The 12,868-nt window shown below is 45.2% G+C and overlaps 2 protein-coding genes across 2 annotated transcripts in view; one reads left to right on the plus strand and one right to left on the minus strand.

Annotated features, from left to right (window-relative positions):
* Window positions 1-2,327: 2,327 nt before the first annotated feature.
* On the minus strand, window positions 2,328-6,457 carry LOC310822742 (uncharacterized protein). The gene is made up of 6 exons (XM_083695204.1): window positions 6,257-6,457; window positions 5,503-5,598; window positions 5,123-5,235; window positions 4,465-4,588; window positions 4,035-4,201; window positions 2,328-2,816 (listed from the first exon to the last, which is right to left on the minus strand). The coding sequence occupies exons 1-6, from the start codon at window positions 6,294-6,296 to the stop codon at window positions 2,730-2,732; spliced, it is 627 nt and encodes a 208-aa protein (XP_083551330.1). The 5' UTR covers window positions 6,297-6,457; the 3' UTR covers window positions 2,328-2,729.
* Window positions 6,458-7,370: 913 nt separating this feature from the next.
* usp32 (ubiquitin specific peptidase 32) overlaps window positions 7,371-12,868 on the plus strand; it is a gene marked incomplete at its 5' end in the record, with an annotated part of 59,968 nt that continues 54,470 nt past the window's right edge. The window contains one exon of the mRNA XM_083694560.1: window positions 7,371-7,428. Coding sequence (XP_083550686.1) covers window positions 7,371-7,428 — 58 coding nt within the window. The remainder of the gene's footprint in view (window positions 7,429-12,868) is intronic.

Below are 12,868 nucleotides of genomic sequence, written 5' to 3' on the forward strand. Positions count from 1 at the left end.
CATGGTAGAGGGGGTGCTATGATTTGGGCATGTATAGCTGCCACAAGAACTGTGTAACTTGTCATAATTGATGATGTGACTGCTGACAGCAGCAGCAGAATGTATTCTGAAGTGTACAGAAACATCTTGTCTGCACTTGTACAAGCAAGTACGCCCAGATTCATTGGATGGCGCTTCATCATACAGAAAGGCGGTTGCTGAGGCCTCCACCCCAATTGGAGAGATTAAGCCACTGGTGGCTTGCCTCCATAACCAGGCCTCTGACGACACCAAGGTGGAGGTGGAACAGCTCCTGCAGGAGGAGCTAAGCAAAACATGTTTAATGTTGAATTACATTATGAAGATGAAGGTGTATTATGATGTGTTTTTATCATTTTGGACAGAATCATCATTATTCCTGTTGTATGTTTAACCCTCTATGAGACAGCTACATGTGTGATATAAAATAATACTATTTTGAGTACCAAACAGTCACTATGAGGTTAAAGTAGAGATTCCCACCTTTTATTTGTGGGTATTTGTGTACATATTGGTTTCACCACATAGCCTACAGGAGGGGGTAGGGTAATGGAGTCTTGCCTGTTACAGGAGGGGGTAGGGTAATAGAGTCTTGCCTGTTACAGGAGGGGGTAGGGTAACAGAGTCTTGTCACCTTTTGCATTACTGCTCATTCACCGAAAGACAATTCGCTGGTTTGTCCTGGTCTTTCAGTCATACTGTGATGAGTAATCACTGGCTGGATTGTTGGGCCATTCTAAAAAATTGGTTTGGGGGGGGCGGGGGGCCTGCTGTGTGCATTGTAACTGTTCTGTGGTGCTTGTCCTGTGTTTGTCCTGGTCTTCCACCCGGTGTTGTTGTGATATCAATAATCACCGGTTGAGTTGCCCTGTGCCATGTCATAGAGAGGCTTCAGGGGCTGCAGGGTTGACTGGGCTAACGGGTCCTGGCTCCTTTGTCTCAGGGCAGGCTTGGGCGGGCGGGGCTGTGCTGGGTCCTGTACGGGTCTGTCTGGGGCGGGGCTCTCTGCTCTCTCTGTGTCATGTTCATCTGTTTTTCTATAACGCCTAGTTTTATGTGGGTGGTGCTCCATTCGATTGGATTGATTTGCGCTTGGTGACAGGGGTTATTGATCTGGTATGTTGTGATCAGTGTGTACTTTATAATTCAATATTGGGAAGTAGAGTGAGATATCGGCAGTTGCATGTGAATGAGGACCATAGGGGTGTCATCAAGCTCGTTTGGATTTGATTGGACTCCAAACGGCTTCGCTGATTGGATTTATTGACAAATTTGTTTTACTTTATCCATGACTGTGACATGAAAAGGCTGACGCTTTTATCCAAAGCGACTTACATTGCAGTGAGTGCATGCATTTTTCAGTATATACGGTCCCAGCAGGAATCGAACCCACAACCTAAGCGTTGTTTGCGTCATGCTCTACCGACTGAGCCACAGAGGACCACATAAGATCATCATAAGATCATCATAAAAAAAAGTAATCTATGCTAGGACCAGGGACACATTTTTTTCCATGTGTCGGTCCAAAGATGAGTCCAGCTCAACAAGGCGCCCACCGGTGCCCCCAACTAGTCAAATAATATATTATTTGAATATAATGTTTTACATTACTGTTAGTGTGAACAAAGAAATGAATGAAGAGTAGGCAGGAAATCTATCAGCTTAAGGAACAGTTAGTGTAGTCGCCAGGGGCGACGTGACTAACCATGCTACTAGGCAACTTGCTTCTTCCGCCTGCATGGCTAATTCCTCTCTCAATGTCATGCTCCGTAAATGGCAAATATTGTACATTTCGGGATGTAATATGTTTGGCTTTTAGTAATGTTCAAAGCCCTTATGCCCAGTGAGGATTGGGATACACAACATAGATAAATTCACTTGTGACTTTTGAATGGCCTTGGCAAGTCCTCCAAAGACCTGTCTCTCTCTACCTGCAATACAGTACCATGCCATATAATTTACTTGTATGTCACATAATGAAATACTTTTAAGGAAAAATACCGGTACCTTGTGAAATAGCAATGTTGTTTCATAGATTTTGCTATTTCAATTATTATACTCAAGTAGGCGTGTTTGCTATAAATAAATACACGTTATTGGCTTATTGGCTGGTATATGTCATTGCAGAAGCTTGAACAGTATTGCTACAAATAGTAGCAGTAACAAAAGTACATAAGCTGCTAAACTGTACAGGCAAGATAGACTCACATTGTTTTATTGTCTTTCATTACCAAAACAAATATTAAATACAATATTAAATACTCAATGCATACATGATCATTGTTAAGCCAACGTTCTTCATTCTCTAGTTTCGTTCTCATTCACGCACAATAAATATGGCAGTACTAAAACTGTCTAAATAATGAATTAGTTCATGAATGAATTCATTTTTTAATTAATTTGGAGTTCCTGAGACTTGCGTAGAATAATGTTAGTGTCATCAGGGCTACATAGCAGCCTGTGTAATAACAGTTCCCCATACTACAGGGGCTGTTGGGCATGTATCTTCCAGGTATGACACGTGTTTGGTTTTCAATAACAGTTTAAATGTCGCTTTGTTCCATTAAGGCAACTGATTGACCAGTGATTGTCTTAGCTGAGTAGTTAGCATGTTCATAAGGACTTACTAGTGTAAGTCCTTAGTGATTGAGACCGACCGTGTAGCCCATTGTGATTGGTCAGTCTATGACGCCTTCATTGGTTTGCCATTTTCACTCCTTCTTCTTCTTCTTCTCCTCCTCCTCCTTCTCCTCCTCATCTTTAGTAAGGTATATAACATGGGACCATATGCACCACATCTAGAGACAGAGAGAGATATGTTCATAGCACACACAAAGCAACACCAACCATTAAACCCAATCACAATAGGTTACTGTATGTCAGGTCAGTTCTCTGTTTTCATGTTATTAGGTAGGAATTGTAATGAAATTGGAGTAGGATACATTTTTACATTTTTGACATTTAGCAGTTTTTCTCCAAAGGGACTTACAACAAGTACATTTGTCTAAAGTAAGTCAATCATGACATTTTTTGTCAAGATGTAGCCTGAAGAGATGGGTCTTCAGCGGATAGAATTCACCTCCCCAGGGTTGAATTTCAGGGGAGGCTGGTAGAGGTCGGAGGACAGGCTCATTGTAATGCATGGAATGGAATTCAGAAATTGTATCATTACAATGAGCCCGTCCTCTGATTTCTATCTCCACTGTTATAATAGTGGCCAGTTCATCAGCTGGGACTAGTTGTCCCTCCCTGGCAGGAATATGCAAGCTGAGCAGTGGTTATGGGAAAGAAAAAAGATAAGGTGTGTGTGTGTGTGTGTGTGTGTGTGTGTGTGTCAACCCTGGGCTCAGTGTGTGTGTGTGTGTGTGTGTGTGTGTGTGTGTGTGTGTGTGTGTGTGTGTGTGTGTGTGTGTGTGTGTCAACCCTGGGCTCAGTGTGTGTGTGTGTGTGTGTGTGTGTGTGTGTGTGTGTGTGTGTATGTGTGTGTGTCAACCCTGGGCTCAGTGTGTGTGTGTGTGTGTGTCAACCCTGGGCTCAGTGTGTGTGTGTGTGTGTGTGTGTGTGTGTGTGTGTGTGTGTGTGTCAACCCTGGGCTCAGTGTGTGTGTGTGTGTGTGTGTGTGTGTGTGTGTGTGTGTGTGTGTGTGTGTGTGTGTGTGTGTGTGTGTGTGTCAACCCTGGGCTCAGTGTGTGTGTGTGTGTGTGTGTGTGTGTCAACCCTGGGCTCAGTGTGTGTCTGTGTGTGTGTGTGTGTGTGTGTGTGTGTGTCTGTGTGTGTGTGTGTGTGTGTGTGTGTGTGTGTGTGTGTGTCTGTGTGTGTGTGTGTGTGTGTGTGTGTGTGTGTGTGTGTGTGTCTGTGTGTGTGTGTGTGTGTGTGTGTGTGTGTGTGTGTGTGTGTGTGTGTCTGTGTGTGTGTGTGTGTGTGTGTGTGTGTGTGTGTGTGTGTGTGTGTGTGTGTGTGTGTGTGTGTGTGTGTGTGTGTCAACCCTGTGCTCACTGTGTGTGTGCCTCTCTTACCTCTACGAAGAGACCCAGCAGTCTCCCTATAGCCAGCCCCAGAGTCCCCAGAGCCTGGAGCCAGGGGTGGACAAATGGGGCGAGTAGCCCCCACTGGTACCCATACAGCCACAGGGGTAGGCCGTGGAATCCCCCAATCACCCACATCCCCAGGGGCGTCCGAAACCCTGGCAACACCAGAGATACAACAATAGAAATAGAATGTTCACTCTACGCATTCTATTTCTATGATAGACAACATTCCAAGAGCTTTCCAATAAGGAGTCAGGTGGCTTTGTCTTGAGGTAAAAAAATAAAATAAAAAAAAAGACTTGTTGCGACCAATATCTACTGGACTATTTTATAACAATGTCTTCCTATGGCAGACAATTGCTGTGAAAAGTATGATGCCAAAGCTTTGTGAAAATAATGCAATAGATCAATCAATCACCTTTTGCCATGATGGCCTGCACCAAGAACGGGCTGTCGGTGAAGCTGCTCTTCCAATGGGCACCTCGCATGTTGTGGTTACACACAAACACACACCACTCCACTGCAGACACCAGCCAACCCCACTACAGAATAGAATAGCTCAGCAATAATATATGACAGGCTATGTGTTGTCACATTTTTATCATCCCACATGGACTCGAGTGTTTTATTGCTTTTATACAACGGGTAACCAGCATTAAAATGCAGGATTTATTGCCAAACCCTCAATTCACTCACACTGGTTGTCAAGTGCAATATAAGGCGTTCTCTGGTCGTAAGTTCTATTCGTATTGACCGCCATGTTAAATCAAAACTACCCGAGCGCTGGTTGACAGTTCTACTACTGATTTCTAGGGATGTTGCCCATGGTGAAAACATTTAGGTAGCAACGTAAAAGATGGCATTTTATGAATGGACGTGGCCGTGTGTATGTTGTCTAATATATCATGCACAGGCCAGGCTGTAAAAATAGGAATTTCAAACCACCCGTTGTATAAAACTCTGTAAATACAGACACGCATACAGTGCATAACAAGCAGCATGAGGACTCCTCAGAACGATAAATTAATTTGAGCCAATTAAGCCCATTTTAGCGCGACTTGGGGGCGCAGCAGTACCTCAAACAGCTGGCTCCACAGCATGCCTCGTCCTAGGTTGTCAACAATCACGTCCAGCCATGCCCCAAACCTTGAGGTCTGTCCCAGTCTCCGTGCCACCCAGCCATCCACACCTGTAGCGGAGTTACAAGTTCCACACTAGTCTGTTCGAATAAGCAATGGGTTTTTTGGCCATGCGTTCTAAATTGTTGGCTTTGCCAGGGTATTTTTGAGAAATGTAATTGAAATAATTGCTGAAACGTATTCATATTATGTTTACACTTATAACATACTTAGTATAACATACTTATCTTTATCTTGTTGGAGCATGCGAGGCAAAACACATTCTTGCGCAGGCAGACAATAAATTACAATCTAATCTAATACACTGTGTACATTACCATCTAGAATGACAGAGATCGTGTAGGTCGGGACAAAGACAGGTGGGCTGTTGAAGGCAGCCCAGGCAGTAAGCACAAGGGCAGTCCGAATGTAGCCTACGAGGGCGATGTTACGTTACCATGTGTACAGATACTCCTCCAATTTATCTCCAATGTTAAGTACTTTATTAGATTAGATTAAACTTTATTGTCATTGTGCAGAGTACAAGTACAGAGACAACGAAATGCAGTTAGCGTCTAACCAGAAGTGCAAAAAAAGCAGAAAAGTGCAGTGTGAACAGTATATACAGGTAGTGCAGTAAATGAGCAATATAGTAGTGCAGTATAGTATAAGTAGTGCAGTGCAAGCAGTATCTGAATTAGTAGTAGCATTATAAGCAGAATAAATAGGATGCAATATGAACAGTGTAAGCAGCATATGAGCTGTATAGGCAATGCAGTCTAGCAGTATATATGTATTAACAGTAACATTAGAGTAAATAGAATAAATATGGAATGCCGTATGAACAGTATAAACAGGTATGAACAGTATAAACAGGTATGAACAGTATAAACAGGTATGTACAGTATGTACAGATATGTGCAGTGTATTAACAGTAGTATTAAAGAAAAATATAAGGATATGTGCATTATGAACAGTATAGACAGATTATGGCTAACACAGCAATTACGTTAAAGACTCAATAACTCATGCCGATAAATACTTGTTGTATATTTCTGTGAGAGAATGAACGCAACATAAAGCCTCTCTCACCAATGATATTGGGCCAGTACACCAAAACCTCCAGTCCCATTGCCAGTCAGTCAGTCAGTTGCGGCAGTTTGTCCTTCGCAATGGTTGTTCCCCTTCCACACCAGTCTACGAGGTAAACCCGAAAACCTCTCTAGCAAATACCTCTAGCAATCTCTCTAGCAATGCCATATGATACCCTTCTCATTCCAGGAAGAAAGATGATGAAACCTATCAGCAACCTCTGGCGGCGAAGTTATCTCGAAACCTGATGCTTAACTACAAAAATATTGTATCGCATTTTGTAGTCCATGTCAATCAACCACACTATCTCGCGCATGCGTTTTGCGGCGTGCACTACCAGCCAGAGATTAATTGAAGACTCTGTGGTGACAGCTCTGACGTACGTATGAAGTCTTAAAGAGAGGACACTGAACAGCTGCGAATGCTGAGTTAATTGGATTTTAAAATCTAGGATTTGTCTGATGAGCAATTTAGTTATAAGTGTACGTAACTGAAAATAATGCTCCACAAGTGTCCAGAGTAACCACAAGGGGGAGCCAAAGGCCAAAAATAACTCAGTTTAACAAAATGATTACATTTCATACCAGAAGACCACTCAGTATAGACAGAGACAATTTTAACATTGTGTTTCATAATTCGGCAACACCACTAATGTAGCGATTCTGACCTGAACCGCAATGTAAAGCCAATGTTGTACGTGTGCTGTAAGCCCTGTTCTCTCTCTATCTGTCCGGGTAGTAGTAGTGTGCCCGTGCGACCTAGGTTAGAGAATCGGGTTAGAGCTCGGTCTTTGCCCTGTCATGGCACAATAAAATATCCCAATCTTTGCAACAAACAGTGAACGCTGGTCAGGTCAGGTCAGGTCAGGTCAGGAGGAGTACATTAGCTTCTCCCTACTACAGTATGTTGTTCATTCCATACAAACACGATCAGACGACATGTGACCAGGCATGGAGGCGTCGGCGACGAAAGCGTCATTGGTTGAAAACACGGCAGCGGCCAGCAGGCAGCAACAGTGCTGGGAGCGGATTTCACACTAAACAGACAAGGCGGCAGGCACCGCTCCCGTACATTCAACATTTATCTTCTCACTTCGCAGTGAAATGAGGGCAACATGGGCGCTAAGGAGTCAAGGATAGGTTTCCTTTCGTATGACGAGGCCGTCAAGAGGGGTAAGCGTGACTGCTTGGCTTTTACTGTAAATCAATCCGATATATTAGGCTAACTAGCTAGCTGGCTAGTTTATGAATGCAGATCAGCTCGCTAACGTAAGCTAAACAGTGGAGGCAGGTTGTCTAGCAAGCAAGGGAACTAACGTTACTCGTTAGGGACGAGGGATGAGAGATTGTTATGCGAAAACGATGGGGATTTGCAAGCGAGTTAGCTGAGATTGCCCGAGTCGTGAAATGTCACTAGATTCTTCTTGTTGCTGTCTAATTTCTTAACTGGCGAAATGCGTTACATTAGTTGTCGGCTGTCAGTGTCAACTGTCAACGTGTTTACCGCCCCTCCTCCTCCCGGTTTTAATTGGTACCTAGTTATCAGTCAACAAAGCTAAGATTTCCTGCCATTTGCTGATTCATGCAAGATTGCTCAACTTATCCACTTATTAATACTGTGATTTCATTACTACTATCTGTCAGTTATAAACAAAATCTTGATAGCTCTGAGTTGCTTGTACAGTTTTGGGACAGACCTTGACCTCATAGTTTGACCTTATAGTGTCAGCTGGAATTTCCAAGTGTCAAATATAGTATAATTGTTCGATAGTTCTGCTGCAGTTGGCACCGTTATGGAAGACTTGGGTAAATGTCTTATCATAACATACTTGGCACTTTGGTCCCTGCAGTCGACGTTGAACTTTGGTTGCCCGGATGCATTGGCGAATGAATGTATGACAGGTTTGTGTCACCTCGTCTTTGCTTACTTTGCATTCTGGCCCTTTATTGTTTTGTACGAATTTATATAACCTATTCCTGTCTGAAATTACAATGAGTTACCGGTAGGCTAATTTTATGTTTGTGTGTTGTTGGTCCTCATGGCTGAATGAAGTCTACCCTACATAGGTTTCTAATTTGGTAAATTGCGGTCTAGGCTATATGCTGTTTGTGCAACTGCAACTATGGTCTTTTCCTCCCAGACGAGTGAGCGCCAGGAATGGTCTGAAGAATGGGCTGAGTTTCTAACTGATGTCATCATTAGTGGCTGTTTGCTAATGGTCCCTATTTATTTTCAGCCTATCCATGTAAAAACTGGCCATTGCCCTAATTGTTCGCTCCTAACCCTTCAGGAGAGGGATTGCGTTGAGAATTGGACCTGTAGGGCACGGAAAAAAGCATTAATCTCTGAATCAAATGTCCATACTCATTCCCACGGTCACATGGGCCCCGAAACACGGCAAGCTCATGAAATGACCAAACATCCTTATCTCCTGGTGGAGGAAGAAACCAGGGGACGAACCCATTGGAATGAACGGAATGTCATGAGAAATGGTATCAAACAAGCCAGTCCTCTGATTTCCACCTCCACCAGCCTACCCTGCGATGTACAGTAGGCCAACTGTTCACATGGCCTTGTTCCATGTCACAGCTGACCTGAGGGAATGATGGCAGCAGAGATTAGGGACCAGCTCTCATGGAAGGGTACAGTGTGTGGCGCTGTCTCTGATGATGCACCATGCTAGTTTAACAACCGGGCCTAACCTGACGTCAAAATGACCCCAACCCCAGTGGAGGCTGGCGGAGGTAGAAATTGGAAGACGGCCCCCGTTGTGCGCCCGCGACGGCGTACGGAATGGTATCGAACTTGGCGGCGCTTGGAAAAACAGCTGATTAAGGAGCGTAGGCGTGTCCCCCTGTTGAAAAACAAAGCCTCGCCTCCCCGGCTGGCGCAAATGGAGTTCTTGGTGCTTCGCCGTTCAAGCAGTCGTTGCAAATGGACGACGAGGGGACTTTCTTTATGAGGTGGCAGACGGCTACTGGTATGAGTAACCCTACCCTTGTAGTGAGCTCACAGTGAGAGTTCAGGATCCAGTTGAGATGGCGCGATGGCACTAAGGGCAGGTCTCTCATTGGCTCAGCCAGACTAGCAGAACAGAACAGAACAGAAAATAATGTTGTTGTTGTTTTTTTTTTTTTTCTCTTTCTAGTGACTGAATTCACGTTTTCACCTCTGAGAGACCTTAGCGTAGCTGAGGAACTGGCACCTGTGATCCGTTCGAGTCACACCGTCAGCGCCACCTTATCTCCCCCCCCCACCCCACACACACACCCCCCCCCCCAACCACCCCCCCCCCCCCCCCCCCGTGTGCCTCGATGAATACGCACACTCAGCTCATCCAGCCCTATCAGTATCGTTCTCCTGCGGTTGGGGAATTATTTGCCTACTGCGAAACCGCAAAGGCCACCATGGGAGACATTGGCCACCATGGGAGACATTGGCCACCATGGGAGACATTGGCCACCATGGGAGACATTGGCCACCATGGGAGACATTGGCCACCGAAACAACATGGCTGCTTGTTGGTCTGGTTGGGAATGCCATCTACTTTGCATAGCTGATGATGTGTGCCTTTATGAAGCTATTTTCGCTGGCCCGATGTTTACATCCATGCTGGCTCAGACACACACTGCTCCCTGTTGTTTTGTGTCCGCCCAGTTCAGCTCAGGCTCCCATGTCACCCTTCCTGGCCTGTGCTATTGCTGGGTGTATGGCAAGAATGATGGAGTCACTGCAGGGGGGGGAGGGGGGAGGGGGGGGGGGGGTGCCAGTGTCCTTCTCTCTGGGGAGTTTGGTCTGTTACTGACTGTGTGTGTGTGTGTGTTTAGCGTGTGTGTGTGTGTGTGTGTGTGTGTGTGATTATGTGTGTGTGTGTTTACATGTCTGTGTGTGTGTGTGTGTGATTACGTGTGTTCGTGGGCGTGTGTATGCATGTGCCATGTGTATGGGTAGGAGTCCTTTGGCCGTTCTCAGAGAATCACCCTCATTGTTTCTCCCTTGCTGAATGGTAGCCATTTCAGTTAATGTGGCCCAGTGTCTAAGAACACAAAAATTATGTCACAGTCATCACAATACAAGTAGTGTTACTGGTAATGTGAACGGCTTTGTTTCCTTTGCGTGGGCCTAATTTGTTAATCTAGCCCATTTGCAACAATTTTACTGGTCACAAACAGAGGCGGTCGTTATAACATTAGAGCTACCTTCATTGAAGATGATTTTATTTCTTCACTATATGTTTTTAGGGCATTTCTGTTTTTATTGGGATAGAGACAGTACAGATTGACAGGAAGGATGGGAGAGAGAGAGAGAGAGAGAGAGAGAGGAGGGATGACATGCAAGATGTGTCGAGCGTCGGAATCGAACCAGGAACCTTGTGATTGTGATGCGCATTAGTGTGTCACTAACGCCACTGTTTTATATCTGATGTTTTCCTTATTGTCTTATATACGCCATTTAGCTGACGCTTTTATCCAGAGCGACTTACATTGCAGTGAGTGCATACATTTTTCAGTATATATGCTCCCAGCGGGAATCAAACCCACAACCTAAGTGTTGTTAGTACCATGCTCTACCGACTGAGCCACAGAGGACCAGTTCTTGTTACCCTGCGTTACAGTCCAGTCTAGAGCAGGGGAGGCTGGTGGAGGTAGAAATCGGAGGACGGGGGGTCATTGTAGTGCATTGAATGGAATCAGGAATGGTACCATTTGATACCATTCCTCTCGTGTGTTTGATACCATTCCTCATTCCGTTCCATCCACCTCCACCAGCCTCCACTGGTCTAGATCTGATTCAAAAGCTGCAGAGGAAATATAGCATTAGCCTAGCCTTCCTAGAGTTAGCCCTAGTCAGTTCAAATTCTCATAGGCGTAGCATAGCGGCTAACAGCGCTTTGCGGCGGGGGGGGGGGGTAAATAAACAATGCTGTTAGCCTACATAATGTTCCTCCTTAGCATTGTGTAGCGGTGCATGCTAACTTGTGATGGACTGTCTTGCCATGTCGGCGATGGGGCGGACTCAGGAGTCCATTCATTAAAAGCCGTGTCAGAGTGGAGACGAGAGTCCAGGTTCACGGGGGTGACGGTGCGTTGAGTTCGGTCAACGTAATGAGCTCTCGAACCCCACAGATGGATCGATGGGCAGTTATTTATGACGGTCCGTCACAACGATCGGCTGGAGTTTGACGCTAGTGTAGGAGAATGATGTATAGGCCTATCAGGGGAGGCCGGTGGAGGTAGAAATCGGAGGACGGGCTCATTGTAATGCGTGGAACGGAATGAGGAATGGTATCAGACAGGCGAGGAATGGTATCTAATTCAAATGGTACCATTCCTTTTTCCGTTCCATGCATTACAATGAGCCCATCCTCCGATTTTCTACCTCCACCAGCCTATAAAGTATATGGGCCAGAACGCTGAGAATCATTGCGGTTGTGCATTCAAAGCGCAACTAGATGAACTTTATGGGTTAAAGAGTGTAGTAGCACATTGTGTGTGTGTGTGTGTGTGTGTGTGTGTGTGTGTGTGTGTGTGTGTGTGTGTGTGTGTGTGTGTGTGTGTGTGTGTGTGTGTGTGTGTGTGTGAGAGTGTGGGTGTGTGTGTGTGTCCTTGTCCGTCAGAGCAGCACTGTTACAATGTAACAGAATCTCCCTTCAGTGTGCGGGCAGCCAAATCTATTCTTCCTAGGTTCCGAGATTCTTCTGCTTTGAAAACACGCGTCACCACACACAGGGGAAGAACAGCCGAGTCAGAACTCTCCCTGCCTTTCTTTCCCATTATGTGTCTTTAAATATAGACCAACAGTGAAACTAGGTTCCTTTGGGAAATGATTTGAACTTAGACATAAAGGTGTTTGTTTCTTGTTACACAAACCTTTTTTTTTTTTTTTTTTTAAATGTTAGATTCACCCCCTATAGTGACCCCTAGGGTTGACCCCTAAACCCCTACCCACTAAATGAACTGTTCGGAACGATTTCATCATGGGGGGGACGGGGAGGCGACGATGACTGTGGACCCGTCTCCGTATGTTCGTATGTCACAAGCGATGTCTCAGACAACACTGAGACAATGTATTTTTTTTAATATGTGTTTTTAGGGCATTTCTGCTTTATTGGGATAGAGACAGTAGAGATTGACAGGAAGGATGGGAGAGAGAGAGAGGAGGGATGACATGCAAGATAGGTCGAGGGTCGGAATCGAACCAGGAACCTTGCGATTACGTGGTACGTGCATTAGTGTGCTACGCCACGAAGTGCCCCCACTGAGACAATGTTGACAAAACTGATGCCATAGAGATCCGGCATTTACAACATTACACTGATTGGCCCAAGGGGGGCGCTATAGTAAACAACTGAAATTCAGAAATTACACTAATTGGCCCAAGGGGGGGCGCTACAGAATGTGTGGGGGACAACCTGTTTACTGTTGACTTGTTTCTGTGTCGCCCATTCCAGTACAGGCCACAGAACAAACAAACAACATCCCTTTGACTTTCAGCCCGAGCTTCGAAATTTGCTTTGGATTCGTTTATTTCTTTATTTCCGCCCAGGGGAGTGATCTTCTGGCGCCGAAATGATTCTCGTAATTCCCCACCATACCCCCCGAATGAGCGAAC

The sequence above is a fragment of the Argentina silus genome (assembly GCF_951799395.1).
Source record: "Argentina silus genome assembly, chromosome: X".
NCBI lineage: Eukaryota > Metazoa > Chordata > Actinopteri > Argentiniformes > Argentinidae > Argentina > Argentina silus.

Excerpts from the sequence above, each read along its gene's own strand:
- LOC310822742 (XM_083695204.1), bottom strand. The coding sequence starts at position 6,296 with ATGGGACTGGAGGTTTTGGTGTACTGGCCCAATATCATTG. Across the intron at positions 5,599-6,256 it reads GTACTGGCCCAATATCATTG|GCTACATTCGGACTGCCCTT; the intron begins GTGAGAGAGGCT and ends TCGCCCTCGTAG. Across the intron at positions 5,236-5,502 it reads GATCTCTGTCATTCTAGATG|GTGTGGATGGCTGGGTGGCA; the intron begins GTAATGTACACA and ends ACTCCGCTACAG.